Source organism: Ipomoea triloba, chromosome 15 (genome assembly GCF_003576645.1).
Source record: "Ipomoea triloba cultivar NCNSP0323 chromosome 15, ASM357664v1".
Lineage (NCBI taxonomy): Eukaryota > Viridiplantae > Streptophyta > Magnoliopsida > Solanales > Convolvulaceae > Ipomoea > Ipomoea triloba.
Genome location: NC_044930.1, coordinates 3,903,505 through 3,926,818, shown reverse-complemented (window position 1 = coordinate 3,926,818; position 23,314 = coordinate 3,903,505). Strand labels below are relative to the sequence as shown.

Here is a 23,314-nt window from a genome sequence, read left to right as displayed (position 1 = left end):
TTTTTTTTTTTTTTTTTTTTTTTTGTTGGTGACGGCAAATTTTCTTAACCAATACACTAGCAACTACATGCCGAAACTAATCATATTTATGTCGGGTAAGACCTTTAAGGTAGTAAATTTGAAACCAACTCATCCTATCCACACCCTACGGTTGCAATAAGTATTATTAGTGTACCCTTATTTGCTTCATTCTGTGTAATTATTGGTTATTTTGATGATTTAATATCTAATTTCATTATAAAAAAACTAGTCAATACATGTTCCATTTAAGTGTAATTTTATGTTAAATTCCCTAAATATATAAACTAAAAATTATATCGCACAGAATTGGTCTCCATACAAATATGAACTTTAATTTCAAGATTAGGGCCTCAAGTTCATCATTGGTTATGTGTCTATACATACATATTACATATATACATGTGTTATAAGCAATAAAGATCAGCATATATAGTAAATATATAAAAACAATTAATTTGATTATTCATTCTCATTTCATTTCTAAATCTAAGTTTCACATGAAAGTAACGATGTTTAAGTTTCACATAAATATAGTTGGCAATTGTTATTATATTCCTTCAATCTCAACCATCGATTGATTAAGAAAATAAAAATTAGATTGATACATCACATCTAGTGATTAATAAAATTAACTGTTGAAATTAAGGATTAATGCGTATTATAGGGATATAGTACACACGATATTATTCATCTGTATTTTTCATATTTTTCACATTTAAAAACAAGATTTTTAACTTTTTTCAAATACATATAAATAGCACTTGACAGTAATATTCATTCACGTTTTTCACTTCTAAATAACAATTTTTTTTTTTCAAAATTTTTAACTTTTTAAGAAAGTTAAAAATTCTGAAAAATGATGTTGGAATTAAGATGATGACTCAATTCAACAATTTCAAGAAGCAAATTTTAACCAATGAATTAAAGCCTCAATTCAATTACAACTATCAACACATTTAAACAAATCAAATTCACTAAGACACGTATCAAGCTTAATTTGAGCTATTCGTTCACCATAACTAGCACGTCAATTTAGGATAAAACAATTTAATTATTCTGCTACCATTAATATTACACACTTCAGTGTACAACTTCATATATCGTGAGTTTAGTATACATAGCAAGTGTTGAACCATTTTGTGGGATCAAACTTGGACAAAATATCATACTAACCCTAATGTATTTTCAATTTTATATACAGTAAATCTAAATACTTTAATCAATTAAGCTTCTATTGCTATTCAATCACTATCTTACTTTCAATATTCATCATATCGAACATTTATTCTAATCTACATATTGTCCTCAACCCCCACAAGAAACAAACCCAACAATGTTTTTCATTTTTAATTAACTACTCAATATTTTTCCATCTTCCATATAAATATGTTTATTAAAATTTTATATTTTTCTTTTCTATTTTTAACCATTTTATGGCATAATGAAACCCTCCCCTTGAACCCAACTACCTTCCCTTTACCCCATTTGTCAACCCACACAACTAACATCCCAATGCCACAATAGTGGCTGCGGCAAATTCAGTCCAATTTTTTTTTTTTTTTTTTTTTTTTTTTTTGTTCACAAAAGTCAAATTTCAAACCAAACTAATATAAAGGAATATAAAAATGAGTTACATAGAAATAATAGAATCTCATTAGATTATATAATTATTTTAAGTGACTATTAAACCCAAAAATTTAAATTTAATAATAATTAAAAAGCAGCAAAGAAATTAAACAAGAAGAAATAGTTAATTTGACCAAAGAATAATAAACAAGACATTTAAAATGAGACAAAGATGCAAGGAGACAAATTACCTTATGTTAGCTGTAATGATCGGCTCAAACCAAGAAACTAATAGACCGCTTTCAATGACTGTCAAACTTACAAAATAATATATCACATTAGACATACTAATATATATATAATATATAATATATATAATATATAATATCATTAAACCATATAATCCATTTTGTATAAAACAGTTTCACATTAGGGATATTCTGTTCATACTAGTTAAAAATCTTTAGAGTCATTTCCATTTTTGGTCCTACTGTTATTGGGAAATTGCCAATTTTAGTCCACTTCATAAATTTTTGCCATATTGCGGCCAGTTTTATTTAGTCCTTGCCACTTTTAGTCCACCGTTAAAATTTTCGTCAAATAATAGTCCAAAACAGGGGTATTTTGATCTTTTCATACTTTGATTATCTCCTTTACCCTTTGTAGTGTTTTCCTTACAGATTTTCATCCAATGGATAGGTCCGGTAAAAGTCATGGCTTTGTAATGTGGCTCACATAGCTTTCTTTGGACCTCTTCAATTGATGAAAATGTGTAAGGAAAACCATTGCAAAGGGTCAAGGAGATGACTAAAGCATTAAAAGACAAAAAATACTCTTATTTTGGACGGTAATTTAACGAAAATTCTAACGGTGGACTAAAAGTGGCAAGGACTAAATAACATTGGTCGCAATGTGGCAAAAATTAATGAAGTGGAATAAAATTGGCAATGCCCCATTAACAGTAGGACAAAAAATGGAGATGACTCAAATCTTTAATACTAGTATATATTTTTTCAGTTTCATTACTCAAACCCAATGAACTTAACACTGATTTCCTAATCTTCTCAATGTTGCCTCATTTCCTTTAAAAAAATCTATTTCTCTAGAGGTTTTTCGTTGAGAAATTGATATAGATCCACCGTCTCATTGATTCATTACCCCTCTGTGTTCAAGCTTCCCTAATTTGTATTCTCAAATGAACCCTAATTTATTGTTTTGGTAGTTTTCCAAGACTTGATTAATTTGGATTCTACAGGGTTTACCGGTCTATGATTCCTTGTTTTCTCTGAAATTATAGATATGCAAAACCCTAGACCGATAGATGGATGAAGCAAAGCAAAAGATGTCTGACTATCTGCCTGAAGAGCTGTGGGTTCAAGTGTTGGTCCGGTTCCCAGTGAAGTCGCTCTTGCGTTGCACTGCCGTTTGCCGGTCCTGGAAGGCTCTCATCGAGAGCCCGTATTTCATCTCCGCGCAATTGCGTTTTAAGCGCCAGGAATCGCAATCGCAGAATTCTTGCTTTCTGGTACGCGATTGCATTGCTTCGAGGAAGGAGAACTATGAATTTTATCGTGATGATCGGCATTCTTTAGTTAAATTTGGTGAGATCGAATCTCCTTTCTCTGTCTTGGGCAGGCATTTTGAAATTGTTGGTACCTGTGATGGATTGTTGTGCCTTTCTGATGAGGACCGCAGGTGTGATTGTAGCGTGATTCTTTGGAACCCCTCTGTGCGAAAATCTGTGTGCCTTCCCAGCGCGAATCTTAGGAGTTCTCGTGGAAATGTGAAACACTCGTTAGGGTTTGGGTTTGACCCGGTTAGTAATGACTATAAGGTGGTGAGAGTTGTGAGTGTGGTGAATGGAGGCTGTTGTGCTGAGATTTTTAGGTTAAGCACACATATGTGGGAGAACATTAGAGATAGCACAATTGCAAAATACGATTTTCTAAAACCTGAACAAGCATATCTAGATGGGATGGTGTATTGGCTTGGAAAGATTGATGAGACCAAGGAGAGAAAGATGGTATCATTTGACTTGAGCAAGGAGAGGTTTGAGGAAATGGAGTTGCCAGAGAACTTGGCATGGAGGGGGAATTTCGCCGATGGTAATGTTTGTGTTGGTATATACATGGGATCACTCGCTGTTATTGTGGTTGGGTCGTGGGAGTGTTGTATATGGATAATGAAAGAGTCATGGACAAAGCAAGTATCTTTTGGGTGTCATCGGAACTTCGGGTGGCATTTTGGATTTAGGGAAAATGGTGACATTCAGTTTATGCAGGCATTCGGACGCTGGGATTCTTTTAACCCTACAACCCTAAAATCCAAATTTCTTGAACTGCGCCCTTTCACAAGCTCCTATCTTTTACGGTCTTCTTTCTATGGAACTCCTTATGTGGAATCCGTTGTTTTTTTGGACAAGGGTTGTGAGTTTAATGACTCTGCCACCGGCAGTAGTGTCTCTCGGCAAGAATTGTTGCTTTTATTCAGTGGTGAGAGTGATGCCGAGCACTCAAGGAAGAGTGATTCTGAGCAATCAAGTGAAATTGAAAGAGAAAGTCATACTGAGCAATCAAGTGAAAGAGAAAGTGATACTGAGGATAACATTGAATGATATTCTGCATGGTTAACTGATGCCATGGCAGTGGATCATATATGCTATCCTACATATTGAATTCTTGCACTAGTTGCGAATGTCTGATAGTGTGGCATTCTAATCTTTTGTACTAAATCTTCTAGCTAGCGTCTTGGATACTAGAGAAAGAAATAGGAAGTTTGGTTGGTCTTGAATTCCAAAACTTTGTTATTGTGAAACAGATATTACATTTAGTCTACAAGATTTTCATCTTTGATCCAAATGGATGTTGATTGCACTACCTGCAAAATCAGTGCTTCTTCACTGGATTGATTTCTGTTTGCTACATAAAGTTTCATCTTTAACATGATGACAAAATGTGTTGAGTAATGGTAACTTTTGGTCACAGGTGATGGTGACACACTAGCTGAAAATTTTCTGTTTCTGCTTCTTAGTGTCACTTAATCTCAAGTGTTTTCTATAGGACAGGAAAAATGAAATGGAAAGGACATGGTTTTTGCCACTTCAGAAGGTATTTTGATGTGGAATCATAATAATTCCAGAGATCTCTTGATGCCATGGCTAGAGGAAAATGGCGCCTATTATGGTGTCATTGATATTGGCCGGAGGTGTAAGGCTTCATTTAGGAGAGTGTGTAAGATTACAATAGTAGCTCAGGGATGTAGACTTCATTTGAGTGAGTGGTGAGATTACAATAGACTGAAAAGTCCCGTAGAATTCAAATTAGGGAATTTTGAACAGCAGAACTCGAAGGTAATGAATCGGTGAGACGGTGGATCCACATCAATCCTTCAACCAAAAACCTCTAGAGAAATCAATGAGGATGGGGAAAATCAGTCTTGAGTTTATTGGGCTTGGGTAAAGAAACTGAGCACAATGTCCTCTATATATATATATAGATATGGGCTCCGGGGGAGATCAGTCTTGAGTTTATTGGGCTTGGGTAAAGAAACTGAACACAATGTCGTATATATATATATATATATAGAAATGGGTTCCGGCGCGGTTGTTTTAGGTCCGTGGTTTTCCTTTTATATATATATATATATATATATATATATATATATATGAGGGATGGTGATAGAGTGAGGAACACATATTCTCTACCCTTGAGGGCTTGACCTTGACCAGCCACCCCAATCTTTGTCCTCATCTTCATCTTGTGGGTACGTCGTGTTTCTTGGGTCCAACTTGGTTTCGTGGATGTCTCGCAAGCAACGGACAGTTGTCCGTTCTTCGACTGTGGTCGAGTACAAGGGGTTAGCTGATGTTCAGCTTAAGTCACGTGGATTGTCTCATTGTTACATGAGCTCGGACTCCATTCTGGTCAACCGGCTATTCTTTGGTGTGACAATCTTGGAGCTACTTACTTGTGTGCCAACCCTGTTTTCCATGTCAGGATTAAGCATGTCGAGATTGACTACCATTTTGTCTAAGACAAGGTCGCTTCAGGGGACTTCTTGGTTAACTTTGTGTCTACGAAGGATCAGTTAGCCGACATCTTCGCGAAGCCGCTGTCGGCTCCTCGTTTTGGGGCTCTCAGGACCAAGCTCAATGTTGTTGCCCTCCAACCTTGTGCTTGAGGGGGTGTGTTAGAGATATTAGATTATATGTGGCTACTGTTAGTTTGACTAGGCTCTAACTACTAACCTATTGTGTAGGTGTAGGTTAGGCTTTCCTGGTGTATTGTATTATCTATATGGATTGAATCGGATAACTAAGTTTACAGCTTCACTAGTACGAGGCACATTATTGCAAAATGCAAAATTTTATTAGGGATAGAGAATTCTTGGAGAAGGTTCTCATTCTCAATATTAATAATTGAGCATACCCCTCCAATTTGGCAAGAATAATATCAAAATCAAGTTTGATATTAAGAGTTATGTAACCATGGTGTCACATACAGATTGTGTGATCATGTTAGACCTAATGAATGGACGGGCCAATTGGCTAGCTTGCCATAAAATGGGTAAGGGGCGACAATAGATTCAAGGGGGTGGGCCTTAGACACTAAGGTCTAGCCGAGTTAGGTATGCCGACCCGATTAAGTTCGGGGAGCTTGTCCTAGTCCTGGACTTTATTATGAAGGGGGCCAAAGCGATTCAAAGCGCACAACTGGTCAAGAGTTATTGTAGTTCTCCTGATGAGCCCATGGCCATTGTGAAACCAATTTGGTACAATATGAGGGTAAGGTTGGTCCACGGGGTAAGAGGGGTTCCAAGACATTGCACGGGCGCTAGGCGTTGTGCACTGCGTCGGACTCTAGGCTCGTGACAAGTGGTATCAGAGCGGGTAGTACTTATATTGTTACGTGTTTTCGTAGGGTCCTTGGAGGAGGACTATGCGAACACATGTTGCGTGAGAGGAGCGCTTGAGCCGATGACAGCTCCATGGTAGTGGTTCGCAGGGGCGGATGGGTCCTAAAGAGGAAAGTGACTCGGGTGGCCACCAACTATCCTGACTGCTTTCAAGCTTTTTTGCGAAATCTTACCTTATTCACTTAGTCATCTCATTGTTGAATTAGCATCTCTTGCGAGGTTTGAGCGATACTAACTTAGCTATTGCGAAAGAAACAGTAATTAAGGTCGCACGAGACGTCGTTAACGAGAATGAGCCCCTGAAAATGATATGCTTAACCCCCACCACCCAAAAAAAGTCTAAAATGAATTCACACATCAAGATAGGAGCCACATGTGAAAATAAACTAAAATTACATACAAATGCTAGAACAATTGCACAAACAAAACTATGGAATTCAGTCAATTCACCATTTACCAACTCCTTTGAAAAATAATAGTAAATAATGAATAAAAATTACCCGAATGTTGTGACGCAGTCGTCGATCTAACAATTGGCAAAGGGAAAACAGAGGGGATGATGCAACAACAGGAAAATAGCAAAATGGGAAATCGGTGCCTGGAAAGGGATGTGCGACGATTAGGTAAAAATAAAAGGGAAATGAATTAGATTTTACAAACACACAAAACTATGAAATTTACGATTTACCAGCTCGTCTAAAACAATTAAAGAATAAAATTTACCACAGTATGTGATGTCGTCGCCAGTGAGCAAGAACGAGTATAACAGTCTAGCGAAGGAAAAGAGCAAAAGGGGAAATTGGAGTTTGGAAGGGGGCGGCGGCGATTGGGAAAAAGTAGAAGGAGAAAACCCTACGATACACACATATATATAGAGAGATAGGAGCGTGCTTAGTTGCTCACGTGATGACCACTCTTCGTGAGAGAATTAAAGCGCAATCAGAACCGTTCATTTGAAAAGATCTAAAGGATCTTAAGCAATTAAAAAAAAAAACAAAAAAACAAATGTAGTCACCACGTAAAAAGTGTGGACACATCCATAGCCTTCATCTTGAAAAATCAAAGATTAGGATATAAGTTTGCAATAATTATAAAATGAACTCCGCTCTTAAATGTTTTCAATAATTATAAAATTGATCCCGTGTTTTTATTTTTTTTATTAAAACCATCCACCATTGGTAAACTTTGATGGAGAACTAAGATCAGTCATACTTTTTACAGGAGGAAAGACTCCCAAGTGCATACGTGCAAACAAATCTGGTACATCCATCTAAACATGATCAAATGCTGAAAATCAATGAAAAGGAGGAAAAACACGGTGATATTTTTATAATTTTATGTAATTACGATTGTGCATCCGGAAATATTTGATGGTGCATTTAGAAACTCTTGTGATGACACAAGGGAGGAGGGTGATGAGAATCAGGTAGTGCCTTTCGTGCACTCAAAGCATTTCCAAATGCATTGTCAAGTATTTCTAAATGCACAATCTTAATGACCCGGGAGAGGAAGGTGATGAGAATCAAGTAGTGCATTCCGTGCATTGTCAAGCATTTTCAAATGCACTTTCAAACATTTCTAAATGTACAATCATAACGACACGAGGGAGGAAGGTGATGAGAATCAAGTGTGACTTTCGTACACTGTCAAGTATTTTCAAATGCACTATCAGGCATTTCTTAAAACACAATCATAATGACACGAGGGAGGAATGTAATGGTGAAAATTATAAAAATGTCACTACATTTTTTTTCTTTTCATTGATTTTCAACCATTGGTGTTACTGTTACACCTAGGATGTGGTCCACACCTAAACTTTATATATATATACCAAAATCACCTCAAAATAAAATAGAACTTTGTAGTTGATCACGCAACATTATGAAAACAAAAAATAGTAATGTTGAACTCCAAAGAGTAGCTTGATCCATTAAATTTTTGTAATCGCAAGCTTAATGATTGCAATAACGATTAGAACAATAGTTCTAGAAATAATGATACAAAGAGTCCTAGTTAGGATAGGATGCCTAACTCGGTCAGACCTTAGCGTCTAAGGCAAAACAATCTTTAACACTACTGTCGCCTCCTTTGCCCATTTGGTAAGCTAACTAGTTGACCCGTTCATTCATTGGGTCTAACACAATCACAGAAAAAAAATATTATCCCCCACCCAAAATCTAGCACACCCTCGTACTAAGGGAGAAGGACTCTGCCCAAGGATCGTTGTACTATACTGCCTACACGTTGCATCGCCAGGATCGCTCTCGCAAAGTAGTCTGATTAAGCTGGCGGCCACCCGAGTCCCCTTTCTCATGCTAGGACCCATCCGCCCCTGCGGACCACCGAGGTGGAGACGTTGTTAACACGTGCGCCCCTTACGCGCCACCCCTAAGGACCCCACCATAGCGCACAACAATATAGGTAAATCTGACTCTGATACCAGATGAGAACAGTAGTTTTAGGAATAATCTTATTATTAATCAATTCATGATGATTTGAAGTATAGAGAGAGGGAAAATAAATTATAGTGTATATAGAATATAGAGTCTTAATAATAAGAAGATTACAATAACTAAAGGTAAAAGTGTCAAATAGACCCATAAATATTATATCAAAGTGCAATTAGACCCTCAAACTTTTTAAAAAGTTCAATATCAACTTATCATTTTGATGCATTTAGATCCAATAGTCGGTCACCTACTAGTAATACCCGGCAATTCAACTTCATATGGTTAAATGGTAGCCAGTAGCCTTCTTCATCAATAGAATAAAGCAACCAGCGTTGCCTTCTTCTCAGTTGAAGAAGACGACGCCGATCGCCTTCTTCCTAAAGGGGGAAAGACAACCAAACACCACTTTCTTCTTGTAAAAGGAGGCCGTTGGACGTCGACAACCATTTTGGCTTCCGGTATCCTTTTCTTCTTTTTTTTTTCACTGTTCATATGGCGGTCAACCGTTAGTGATGGCAATCAATAATGGCATAGTTACCGGTAAGTCGGTAACCTATTTGTTACTTGCTAAGTGGCTTAATTGCACCATTTTAAAGTTTAAGGGCTTAATTGTACTTTCATATAATGTTTAGGGGTGTATTTGACCCGTTTCCAATATCTAAATAACCAACATGCAAAGTGTATGAATAACCAAACGATGAACACAATAAAAACAAACAAATTTACTCTAATCCAAACTAAATCGCAAAGAATCTGTTTTCATAACAAAATTGCATACCTTGATCCATTAAATTTTTGTAATTGCAAGGTTAATGATTGCAATAACAAGACATCAACTGAATACCTAACATGTAAAGTATATGAATATAACCAAACGATGAATACACATGAAAACGATACTCTCAATAATGCTTACTCATAAGCAATAGCTCTATAAACAAGTCATCACAGGGCAATGGTAAATTTCCTGGTACAACTACGTACCAACTTAAAACAATATGCTAAGATACAGGATAATCCAACCGGCCATTGAGAAAACAGCAAAGATATGAACCCAAAACAGGACAGCAGCTGCCTCCCTCCCACACCCTCTCAAATTCGCAACCGCACCTGTGTGGAAGTGAAGAAAGTATAAATGGCGATGGAGCGATGACTAGTCACGATAATGTTTTTAAAATTGAAGGGGCATTTGCGAAGCAGCACGTGGGCAAATTATTGTGTTGACCATAACAAAAGTACATTTTTAATATACTAAATGTACATTATTCATGTACTGAATATACATTATACAATATAATGTACATTCAGTACACAAATAATGTACATCCCCTGAATAAAATGTACATCTTTTATATACTAAAAGTACATTATTTTTATACAGAATGTACATTATTTGATAGTATAGTCCACACAGCTGTGTGGACAATAATGATTGGCAACACGTGAACATAGCCCACATATAACTGCGTGTTTATTAGTTTTATATACATTATACTCGACAAAAGAGAGTTTTGGAAAGAGCTTTACCGGAAAGCACGGATGTGGGCATTGTATGCTGGAGGAGGAGGACGAATCTGAACATCTTGTCACCGGCAGGAAGGAAGCCGAGTTTATCAGCCAACGTGACGATTCCAAGTCCAGTTGGAGGAACTAAAACCAGCCGACCAAATATGATTGCAGCAGTTGTCCGTAAACCAAGTTTTGAACTTCCTGGACCTGCAGATTTTAACAATAAGTTGGTAACGATGGTGGGAGTGATGTAGTATAGCAGAAGCATACTAATTAAGCAGAGTAGGGTTTACCTTGAACAAGATTGCCTCCTAATGCCAACAATATGCAGGGAATCATGGCCTCCCTGATAACAAGAGACAACAAATTAGACTCAGCATTTCGTAAAGTTTACTTCCAAACCACAAAAGGAGACAATTGGACCATCAGACATAAAGATGATCAATGATCAGGAATAGGGAAATGATAAACCAAAGGTGAAAGTAAAGCAACGAGAAAATGAGCCTAAACATACCCAAGAATCATGCAGCTGTCAGTGAAGAAGTAAAGTGGAGCATCTGAAGTGAAGATCAGTTTCTTGAAGAATGGAACGCATCCTAGGAAAATGGCAAGAATCTGTTGAAAAGATAGCAGATTTAGTATTTTAGTGGTTATAAGGCCAGAAATAAAAATGACCTTGGGCGGCAAATAAAGGAGACAACCCACAAAGCACACAGAGAATGGAGGCATTTAGAAGACTAGTCAGCTAAATTTTGAAAGTTGCATTATAACAAGTTGAAATGCATCCCCTTAAGGTGGGGAAGAACTCAGTAGTTTCGTGACAAAAGCCTTATTCTATGATTCCATGTGCTGCTGAGAGAACAGCTACCTTATTTAAGCTTGAAACCTTATAGTCTGATCTTGTCTTAAATATATGACAATGTATAATTTGAAAATCCCAAAGCTATGGAGCATAAGATAGACAAGTAGAAGTTTAGCAATTCCACTTACTGAAGCAATTATGGGGGGTTGAATGATTTGCTTGAGCTTCAATTTTTCATACAGAAACTTGAAGAACTCCTTAATCTGCGTGAAAATCAAGCAATGAATTCTGATTATAAGTTCAGAAGTATAGTCAAAATAATTTACTGCTAATTCCTGAAAAGGGAACAGTTAACAACTGCATAAGGCTCAACGAGTTCATCCATTATTGCAATATGGACATTAACTCCAAAATACCAAATTGTTAAATAGTTTCCTATTCGAAGTAGATTTATTCATCTCTAATATTTCATACATGAACATAATGACGAGTTCTACAGAACAGCAAGACACATTGGATCCATTCTCACCTTATTTTTCTGTGAACTAGTTGACACAGGAACTGCAGGCTCCTCTGCAAGCAGTGGAAGTTGCTCAGGGGAGCTATCCTTTGCAGCAGCATGGGAGCTATCTCTATTAGGAGCCTTCATTGGAAGGTGGCCATCTTCAATGTCAAAGGTACCTTCAGGAGGAGGTGCAAGCATATGGAATACGTAGGTGTACAGGACAATTGCACCAACCTAAGTTCAAAAGTCAACAGTTACATTGTCAGTTCCTCCCCCACCCCTTCTCTACTTGGGTGAAAGACCCAAAACAATACCCATACCTCATATTTTCCCAAAATTCACAAAATATTTCACAAAATATACTCTTTCTGTCATAAACCTTTTAAAAGAATTTAAATACAAGATTTCATACTAAAAGACAACACATAACTTTCATAATAATAGCAGAAAGTTTGAATTTTTGTATAAAGATATAGTTTTTGAAGCTGAAATTCTAATTATATATACACACAAAGAATTAAACTTTCTCCACAAGCTGGATGAACTGGGTGTTTTTTAGAAGGTTTCCAGAATTTTGAGTTTGAATATCTTGAAGAAAAAGACACAATAAAGTATGAAGGCACTAGTAGTGAAAAACAACATACCCATTGACCAAATGAGATGTATGCATTTCCATCTTGAGAGCACTTATTAGAGTCACCGAAAGGATTTGATTTATCACGGCATAATGCTGCGATCAGAACAAGTGGTACATTTCCAATATTCCCTGCAGATAAATGCATGGACTTTGGGTAAATTTTAGAAGCAATAAGTTGCAAAAATCTGCCGTATAATAGTAAACTTGAAAAATGCACACCCAAAACTATGCATAAACAATCAAGGAGGCTAAAGAATACGCTTCTAAACTGCAATGTCACTCATGCTACTGACTTACCAATTCCAATTTGTATAATAGTAAACTTGAAAAATGGATACGGTGGACGGACGATTGTTGCAACAACTAGACCTATTATGGAGCCTGATATTGTGGCCATGACAACATTAACAGGGATAAACCACCTGACAAAAAGCAAAGGGTAGCATTAGATAAGTTCAACACCAAGGTTCCCATAAAAAGATCAGAATCATCACCACTGAAGCATCTTCTCGAATGTGATTGCTTGCCCAAGTTGAGAGAATATCAGGCATGGGAGCAATAGTGAAAAGACCAACTGCATGAAGTTTCATTTATATTAGTCAGTACTTAGCAGGCATATAGAACTATGATCATTAGGATTTTATACACACACACACACACAAACTCCAAGATGAGGAATCCTAAAGCAAATGTTGAGAACATGAAATTGAAGCATCCTAGAGATACCATGAAAAAGAAAAGCAGTTACATAATAGACTATTCACATTTGGGAATTTACATCAAGCTGGTTCCTCATCATATCTAACCCTGGAAACTCTTTCCAACCAACCTAAATATAGATCTAATCCCCAATATCAGACTAGCCCGTTAACAAGCACATTCTCATAGCACCGAGATATGGAATATAGATCCCACTAGATTCATTCGACTAAGTTACAGTTTCAAGAAGTAAATCAAGAACAAACAGGGATCAGTGTACTTCAATATACACTTGAGAGTACTTACCCCATTTAAAAGCTTTCTTCCATTTGCAGGCAAGATATTAACATACTTGGAAGCCATGAGAAATCCCATGAAACACATCGTAAAAACTTTAGCTATAGGTAAGACTGCAATCTTGATAGAACCAAGCAAGGATGTCCCTCCACCTTGAGATTCTGTGAGAACCTCCACAAGCAACCTCTGAATCCTATCCATCATACTATGAAAAAATCTCTTAAACTCTCCCTCAGATGAAGTAATTGGCTTTCCCGGTCACCCGAGGGGAAAAGGACCCGCTCTTAGTAGTAAGCCACCAGAAACAACAATGTTCTCCAATCAAAAAAAAAAAAAAAATGAATCCCAAACAGCTCAGATTCTTCAGCCCAGAAACACAAGGACAATCAGTGTTGTAGCAAATATATACCCCACCACCTAACTGAAACGAAATAATGAAACAACAGCCAATGAATAAACGAAGCAGAAATAATCACTCAATGGCATAAAAGCTAATGATGCAATTATGTATAAACTCAGATTCAAGAAACACAAAAGATTAAAGGTAAAATTAAAAAAAAAAAATTAAGAAAACTAAACAAAAAAGTTAACAGAAGAATCATCATCATCATCATTATTATCTTTTAAAAAAAAATTGGAAAGAGGAGCGGAATTGATCGTGGATTACCAGTTAAAAGAGCCAATAATTGGCTCGTGTTCAGTTCTGGAGCAATAGAAAATAAAAAAGAAAAAAAGTTATTACCCTTTAGGCTTTATCTCTGTTAATACGTAAGGTCTTGGCAAAAAGATTGAAGACGAATCTCGAATACTTGAGCTGCGTTTGGGACGATGAATTGAGTCATCACGAAGCACTGTGGACTATATATTTATGTACCCGACAGCGACAATAATTGAAGCATGAACTGCGGGACCACAAGCAACTACGGAATCTCCTTCGCTCCTTAGTCCTAGTCCCTATTATACTTCTTCTTCTTCTTATTCCTACTCCGTCTCGGTCTCGCGGTTGAACAGTTGCGGTAATTATTTCCCGGCAACGGAGTTACGATTTTACTGCCGTACGGACGGGGGTGGATTGGGTTGCAAATTGCGTACGGATACGTTTCTCTCTCACCTGAAATTACCTCTGGAGAAGACTGAAGAGCGAAGACGCATTGACGCCAGAGTTTAGCCATTTGCCTCGGCATTTTTCGTTAAATCCAAATTTAGGTGATAGATAGGGTAAATTTCTCTCGGCCAAACTCCTCACACAAAATTTTCCTATACCTTTTAATATTTTTTTAGGATTACTGACTTTGTTACAATGTAGTATATCTTCATAACTATTTTCTCAAGTCGCCCCAATGGTCCTGTTAGATAAATAATCAGCCTATCAGCCAATTTTGGCTTATTTGACCACTATTAGTTGTTTGGTTAATAAACTTTTTGTAACTCCAAAATGCTAAAATTCAAAAGGCTACTCAAAGCAGCCTTTTCAATTGGCTTTTTGAGAAAAAAAATTATACCAAATAGCTATCAGCTAACAGCTAATTTACCAAACAACTTTCTACAATCAGCTAATATTATCAACTCAATCAGCCAACAACCATTTACCAAACAGGGTCAATATTGTCCTCACTGAGACTCGAACGCATGATCTCTTATTTTGAATTTTTTTTTTTAATACAACTGATCCTATTACATTGTAGTATCTGTCCATCTATACTTTCTCAACTTATTGAAGCACAAAAAGTCAATTCTCTTATTTTGAATTTAAATCAACGTGTTTAATATCGTTTTTAATATAATTAGACTACTCGTAGAGCGTGAGTAACTTCAATTGAATTGATCAGACAATTACTTTGGTAATTAATTATTTTTTTTTTGGAATTGAATTAGACTTTTTGTAGGAGTTGTCTTTTGATCTTCTTAATTTGAGTCGATCAACTATGAAATTTATGTTAAATTATCTTGATATGATTCTTTGTTGGCTATAATTACTAAATACTAAGCGATTTTCACCCAAAATGGACATTTGATCGAGTAACCATTGCAAAATTTTCAAGTTAGCTATGAACAATTTTATGTTAAATTATCCTTTTGTTGTCTTTTTTAAGTAGAAATACTAGGCGATCTTCATCCAAAACATAAATTTAGACAATAATGGTAGACTTTTCCATAAATAAAAGCAATGTACACATTATTTTAAAAGATCTTTTTACCAACAATAAGTGATCTAATCATTGAAAAGAATTTTGGTTTCTTTTAATAGATACTAGTATGTTTGCACGTGCGTTGCACGGAATGAATTTGCTATAATATTTTAAAAATATTTGGATCGATATACAATTATATAAATTATAACATTAAATATTATAGAGCGTAATTGATGAAATTTGTTGGACTGATTATGCTTTCTGATGTTTTCCTTACTTGAGTTAAAGCAAATAATTGTCCAATTACCCGTGCGATGCATAAATAAATTTTTTATTATATATGTAGATAATAAAAATAAAGATAAAATTATAAAAAAAATTATATTGAACATGTACATTTATTTGATTATAAGATTAGTGCAAAAGTATTACTCAATTAATTGATAATATATGACTTGTTTGTCTACAATTATCTTAAAAAGATCAATATGTAATATGACTTATGTAAATATATTATTACTAAAATAAATATGGAAAAAATTAGAAATAATTTAATTATAATTATAATTATTATAAAAATAAATTCAACGACCAATGTTTAGTTTAATTATCATAATAATTATTAGACAATTATTAATAGTCAATTACACTAATATATGTGAAATTATACTTTTATAACTTAAGTATATTCATGTTCACTGTATCGCATTTAGTTTTTTCTTCCTCCTCGATAGTTGAATGAATTAATTGTAATTATTATAAATAATCTAACAACACATGTTTAATTAATTTTTTTTAAGTTTAAATAATTTAAAGTTTTCAAAAGGAAAGTGTAATTAACTTTCTTAAAAGTTTTTTAAAAATAATTTTTTAGTCCATTAGTAATGTCTTTTTCCTTTCCAATTTGCCTAATTTCCATTTCTTTTTTCGTTTGAATATTTTTATATTTTCAATCAATTAGTAAAATCAGTTTTCTTTTCCATTTCCTCTTTACTATTCTTTGGGCGGAAATTTCACAAAGGATTATTTTATATTTATTAATAGTAGTATAGATAAGTATTTGAATTATTATTATTGATGTAAATAATAATTAATAAATTATTTTTTTCTTATAAAATTAGGCCGAATTTGTTTTCATTATTCTCACAATTATAATGGTTTAATTATTGTCATAATTTGGTAAATAAAATTTTGTTACCAATTAAAATTTATTAATTTTTTTACCAATTAATTAATAATATTAGTTTATGCAGTATAGAACACATCCAGTATAGAACAAAATTTTAAAAAGAATTTACCAATTAGCTGATTGCTATCCACTCCTCTGGAGCCTTTAACGATCCAAAAATCTTTAAATTTGAACATGTGTTTCTAAATGGATGCAAGTTCCCTAAAAAAGATCATGAAATTTAAAAAACCAAGCAAAAAAGCTAAAAAAAACTCAAAAAAAAAAAAAAAAACAGCATACTAACAACATAAAAAATGCATATCAATAAATACAAAATAAAGCAATATGACCAAACATGACCATGATTTTATTCCTATTAAATAAAACAATACAGAATTGAGCAATATTAAATAAAACAATATCTTGACCGCAACAACAGAATTTGCATATTTGAAGGTGGAGAGGTCTGGAATAATTGCACTGCGTTTTGCGTTACTCTTTTAAAGTTCACAATATAGGATTAGGGATTTATATAAGGTTGTATCTTATTACAATAGAATTGTAGTATGATAGGAATTGTAATGTAGAATTGTGATACAATAGGAATTGTAATGTAGAATTGTACAACGAATAGGAAAATAGGAAATAATCGCATCCTAAATATTGTATGACTATTTTGGGTGGGAAGCTTAAAGTGAGGATTTAGTTTTTATATATAGTAGTCTTATTACGATAGAATTGTAGTATGATAAGAATTGTAATGTATAATTGTACCACGAATAGGAAAATAGGAAATAATCGCATCCTAAATATTGTAGGACTGTTTTGGGCGGGAAGCTTAAAGTGAGGATTTAGTTTTTATATATAGTAGTCTTATTACGATAGAATTGTAGTATGATAGAAATTGTAATGTAGAATTGTACAACGAATAGGAAAATAGGAAATAATCGCATCCTAAATATTGTAAGACTCTTTTGGGCGGGAAGCTTAAAGCGATGATTTTGTTTTTATATATATAGATATTATAGATTATAGATTATAGATTATAGATATAGATATAGATTATAGATTATAGATTGTAGTATAGGAATTGTAGAGGAATTGTAGTAGACGAATTGTATTAGAAATGTAGTATAGGAATTGTAGAATAGTAGACTTCACTTTGTAGTATTAGATTTCGTGTTTTAATAGCAGATTTATTTTATACGAATTGTATTGTAATTGTAGTATAGGAATTGTATTGTTTTAATATTATTCTATTGTTTATACGAATTGTATTGGAATTTTAGTATAGGAATTGTATTGTTTTAATATTATTCTATTATTTTACTTGTTTTAATGTACAATATTTTGGGCGGGAAGGAAGATTTCGTTTTGGAGGATTTTGTTTTTATATATATATAATATAAAGATAAAGATTATAACAATGTACTAATCCTAATGTATAACAATGTTTTGATGTTATATGATTTCGTGTTTTACTATTATTGTACTTTTAATATTATTTTATTGTTTTAATTGTTTTAATGTACAATATTTTGGGCGGGAAATAGGATTTCGTTTTGGAGGACTTTGTTTTTATATATATATAGATATATAGATTATAGATATTATAGATTATAGATATAGATTATAGATATAGATATAGATATAGATTATAGATTATAGATTGTAGTATAGGAATTGTGGAGTAATTGTAGTAGACAAATTGTATTAGAATTATAGTATAGGAATTGTAGAATAATAGACTTCATTTTGTAGTATTGAATTTCGTGTTTTAATAGCAGATTTATTTTATACGAATTGTTTTGGAATTTTAGTATTGGAATTGTATTGTTTTAATATTATTCTATTGTTTATACGAATTGTATTGGAATTGTAGTATAGGAATTGTATTGTTTTAATATTATTCTATTGTTTTAATATTATTCTATTATTTTAATTGTTTTAATGTACAATGTTTTGGGCGGGAAGGAAGATTTCGTTTTGGAGGATTTTGTTTTTATATATATAAAGATTTTTTGAAAAATATTATTTGTACTATCATTCTCTATTTTTAATTTTTACTCTCAGGCTTAAAATTTTTATGTAGACACTTGTAATGGGATCCACATAAAAATAATAATTTATCGTGACCGCCAAATTTGAGAAGAATTGAGAATACATATTGTAACACTCTAATTTTTTAGATAAAATTTGACTAAAATTTAAATTTGAAACAAAATTATTGTTTATATATATATAATGTGTGTCGAGGTATTTAAAAGGATTTATCGCAATCACAAGAAAAAACAAAAATCAAAGAGACATAGACCTAACCCTAAAAGAAATTGACACGTACATGCAATAAGGGATATTTTTTTAATTGAATTCCAACTTGTTATTTAACTTGTAATTAATCAAAACAAAAACTACTTAGATGCCGTTTAATGTTAATAAAACAATAATGATACGACAAGTACGACATAATAAGTTACGTGATGACCTAAATACAATTAAAAAACATCAAAATAAACAATTATATTTCAAGTGAAATATTGTGTCAATATATTAGGCATGACAACTACAGATTAAAAAATTTAGTGAGGCAACTCCATATGCGTGGGTCAATTTATTGGATTAGTACTCACAATATTTTAAAATTAATCCCAATACAAATAACGTATCATATTACCCTTCTTAATTTGAGTCAATCAACTAAAGATTGAAGAACTCCCTACAAAGGGTCATACTTGTGTGAGACCGTCTCACGGATCCTTATTCGTGAGACGGGTCGGGTCAGGTCAAAACACTATGCAAATGTCATACTTATATGTGCAAATATCATACGTATATACTCAAATATAACACTAATCAATAATACAACTTTTGTTACTTATTAGAGAAAAAGTAATACATTTTTCATAACAAGTAATGTTGACAAGTGCCCCTTACTTATAAGGGCAAATATAATACTTTTGTGGAAAAATGTAATACTTTTAAATCGAAATGTAAAAGTATTGTATTTTCCTTTAAAAATATTACATTTACATTTACCCTTATAAGTAACAAAAATTTTATTCCTAATTAGTATTACATTTGAGCATATAAGTGTTACATTTGTATCTTGATCCGACCCGACCTCACCCGTCTCATGGTGGGACGATCTCACACAAGTTTTTGCCCCCTAAAAATTAGTAATAATAGTAGTTAATTATTTATTATTATATTCTAGCATATTAATATAATAAAATTTAAGGAGGTTTATTGGATTTAAACTATACATAAATTACTAGTTTCTTATCTCTCTATTCCTCAATTATTATGTATCTTTATTTTTTACTTTTTTGAGTTTACTCTTCACTCAGATAAGAGCATTCCGATGCAATTTTAAGGTTGCATCAAATCCTAACTAAGGTGGAATCGCCCAAGCGTCCCCATATACATGCCTGAAATTGTGAGGGTAAATTATGGTGAATCTAATGACCCACAGAGATTAGATTTTTTGTCACTGTGTACAAAGAGTCTCCTCATATTTCAGGTTGTTCCTATTTTACTACTAATGAGACTCGATTACTGATCTCTTGTAATAAATTTTATCCATATAATTAGTTGAACTGCTCATGCGGTCGCCTTTGTATTCATAGGGATTAGGAAATGACCGCCTTCATCAGATGGAGCTGCCATACTAACTTTATGTCAATGAAAACAACCACCATCCGTCAAATCAACAATTGGTGGCTATCTTTTAAAAGTGACGGAGTATAAAATTTTAAATAAAAAATGTCTAAAATTGTTAAATAAAAAATAAAATAATTTTACATATAAATGTAAATTTTAGTACATGTATTCCAAAATCTTACTCTATGTTGTGATAGATTTTGATAAACTATTTTTTCATATAAATCCCAGTATAAGTGTTCACATCAAAATTTTGTATATAAAAATAAAAATTTAGAGTAGAAAATGAAATCACATATAACATTTTTCGTTGTGTTATTTTGCGGGGCCATGGTTTTACGGAATATCACGCGCCTACTCAAATTAGTTTGTTTTGATTTGAGATCTGAACCTGACTTGAGGGGCCATGAATCCATGATTTCACGAATTGAATAATGTGTTCAGACAAATTGTATCAACTACAGTGTAAAATTATTCTTATATTTTAAAAGCATATATTTTTATTATAAAGTTTGTGTTGATTAATAAGAACTCATAATGCAAAGAAATAAGAAATGGACAAGCCCATTAATTTTTATAATTAATTGTCAATCGATACCTCAAAAAGTTATTTTTTTTTTAAGAATATATGTATTGACGTATTGTTGGAGTACTAAATGGTGCCTATGCTTTAGAAAAATAAAATAAAATAATTGTAAGGATATGCGATGTAAGATATATTATATATAATATATGAACCCGTGTATGCGACATGTTAACAAAAAATTATTCACTACATAAATAATTTGACAAGGAAAAACTGATCCACAACAAACTAGTCTAATAGGTAAGAGGTCCTTTTAAACATAAATACCATTTCACTGGCCGATAGCTCTCTTTCAACTCTCAAACGAGAGCACTAATGATATGATATGTACTTATATACAATTAAAGATACCATTCCAAATTAAACAATTAGTACAAGTTGAGAATTTATCAAATTAAAATATTACCAAATAATTATCTGAGAAACAGGTATGAAATTGTATCATAATTTAATATGAAAGGTTATGAGATTGAGAGAGGAAAATTAAATAATGAATGAGGCTTCGATCCATCCATTTTTACAATGCTTTTCAAATAGCCAACTTGATAACTTAAAATCATTAAAAATGAAAGAAATAAAATATATGTATACTCCAACAACTCCTTTCAAACCATGCATAAGGTAAAACTTCATAAAGCATAACAATAGAAGTTAGTGGGAAAATATGACAAAACTAACCATCTTATTTTACACTTAAACTTTATGAATGAAATAACATATGTAAAAGAATCAATTTAAACAAAAACTCAACAATATTTTAACTTCAAATTAATCATAATGAAGCATTCATTTCGAAACACCAAAAAAAAAAAAAGGACTTCTAGAAGTCCTTTTCTAAAATTTTCAGTGTTTGAGAAAAATGAAACCAATGAACAGATACTACATTGTAACAGAATCAGTAGTACTCAAAAACAATACAAAAGAAATGGATTTACTGAAAAATAATCATTTCTTATACAATATTTTTCGTATTTTCAAACTAACCTTAAATCTAATTATCATATCGAACACTTGCATAATAAATTTAAAAAAAGGAAAAAAAAAAATCTTCAATGCAATAGAATCAAAGTTTGATTGCTCCATCTGTCTATATCTCAAGTCACGCAAGAAAGATGGAGGAAATATGGGATGAAAATGATAGGGAAACCCATTCACCAAGCGATTTAAAAGACAAGTTGAAACTTGCAAACAAAATTTAAGGTTTGGAGTATTTGGTTGCACGCATTTGCAGTACTATTAATGCATTTTCTGTGAAATTTCTGGGAAGATGACAACATCATATATCTTCTGTTTCACTACTGTTTGGCTAGCATTTATTGCCTTTTAATATAGTTCTTCATCACTACTGCTCAGATCAGAAGTCACTAGTCAGTGCCATCAGGCATCAGCCAATCCAAATGTCTAGCATTTGTTAATTTCTTCTGTTTTTTTAAAAAAAATAAATAAAATTATTGGACCACATTATCATAGCAAGTGAATTTTATCTAAATTTTTTAAAGTGAGATGACTTTTTGTTATGATTCAGATTTCCAACTGGTCTAGATCTTATGAATTCAATCTAAGGACCATGATGAGGTAAATTGAATTTGGTTATTGAGATTCACACATAAGTATATAATCTTGCTCACAAAAAGTCAAACTCAAGTCTAACTCCAAATTGTCTATGGTGGGGTTCAGACACAATCATTATACCATAGACCATTGTCGATCTTGTAAGATGAACCACTAATGTAAGGTTCATTTTTAATATATTGAATGTTCATTTTTTGGGTATTGAAAACTTATTATTTGATATGCTACCAAATAATGAACATTGAATACACACAAAAATAAACATTAAAAATGTCAAATAGACTCTCGAACTTTAGCTGAAAAGTCAATTAGCCTCCTCAACTTTTTAAAGGTGCAATTACACCCATCAACAATTCATTTTAATGCAATGAGGCCCAAAACCCGATTAATGACCTTCTATCACAAGTCATTAGGGTCCCGGTCACCCTCTGGCGAAATTTCAGGTGAAAAAGTGACCAGCGACACCGATCACCGGCCACAAAGAAAGTACAGAGAAGACAAAAAAAAAATTATGAAGACATTTTCTGTCAAAAGACTGACTAATTAAAAGAAATAAATCATTACTCCATAGTCCATATGTCCGTTAAAAAAGATGTTTTTTATTGTATTTATTTGCCAAACAAAAATTATCTCATTCAATAGATTCGTAACTTACTCAAAAAAAATATGTATACTTTAAAAATAAAATTTTAATTTTTTTTAGTAGTCAATGCCATCACTAAGGAGTCGAACATGTGACAAGGATGTTATTAAGCTGCTACAAGCTATTTAAATTTAGAAAAAAAAAATCAAAGAC

General features: G+C 33.1%; 2 protein-coding genes across 3 annotated transcripts; one reads left to right on the top strand and one right to left on the bottom strand.

Moving 5' to 3' along the window:
* Nucleotides 1–2,672: 2,672 nt before the first annotated feature.
* LOC116006342 (F-box/kelch-repeat protein At3g23880-like) lies at nucleotides 2,673–4,463 on the top strand. The gene is made up of 2 exons (XM_031246676.1): nucleotides 2,673–2,772; nucleotides 2,885–4,463. Exon 2 carries the CDS (start codon nucleotides 2,909–2,911, stop codon nucleotides 4,199–4,201), a length of 1,293 nt encoding a protein of 430 aa, XP_031102536.1. The 5' UTR covers nucleotides 2,673–2,772; nucleotides 2,885–2,908; the 3' UTR covers nucleotides 4,202–4,463.
* A 5,226-nt stretch (nucleotides 4,464–9,689) lies between these two features.
* Nucleotides 9,690–14,498, bottom strand: LOC116005599 (protein PIN-LIKES 6). 2 transcript variants are annotated; one of them, XM_031245841.1, is made up of 11 exons: nucleotides 14,143–14,498; nucleotides 13,410–13,821; nucleotides 12,899–12,978; nucleotides 12,702–12,826; nucleotides 12,412–12,533; nucleotides 11,792–12,001; nucleotides 11,451–11,525; nucleotides 10,975–11,075; nucleotides 10,754–10,806; nucleotides 10,479–10,667; nucleotides 9,690–10,061 (listed from the first exon to the last, which is right to left on the bottom strand). In XM_031245841.1, the coding sequence occupies exons 2-11, from the start codon at nucleotides 13,602–13,604 to the stop codon at nucleotides 9,940–9,942; spliced, it is 1,272 nt and encodes a 423-aa protein (XP_031101701.1). In that variant the 5' UTR covers nucleotides 13,605–13,821; nucleotides 14,143–14,498; the 3' UTR covers nucleotides 9,690–9,939. The 2 variants fall into 2 exon arrangements, with proteins under 2 accessions (XP_031101701.1, XP_031101703.1); XM_031245843.1 differs by lacking the exon at nucleotides 14,143–14,498 and adding an exon at nucleotides 14,068–14,123.
* Nucleotides 14,499–23,314: the final 8,816 nt, after the last annotated feature.

What these genes read in the sequence shown, in the direction of transcription:
- LOC116006342 (XM_031246676.1), top strand. Translation starts at nt 2,909, where the DNA reads ATGGATGAAGCAAAGCAAAAGATGTCTGACTATCTGCCTGAAGAGCTG.
- LOC116005599 (XM_031245841.1), bottom strand. Translation starts at nt 13,604, where the DNA reads ATGATGGATAGGATTCAGAGGTTGCTTGTGGAGGTTCTCACAGAATCT. An exon ending in AACCCCCCATAATTGCTTCA is followed by an intron (nt 11,076 to 11,450) that starts GTAAGTGGAATT and finishes TCTTTTCAACAG; the next exon opens with ATTCTTGCCATTTTCCTAGG. An exon ending in GACAGCTGCATGATTCTTGG is followed by an intron (nt 10,807 to 10,974) that starts GTATGTTTAGGC and finishes TCTTGTTATCAG; the next exon opens with GGAGGCCATGATTCCCTGCA.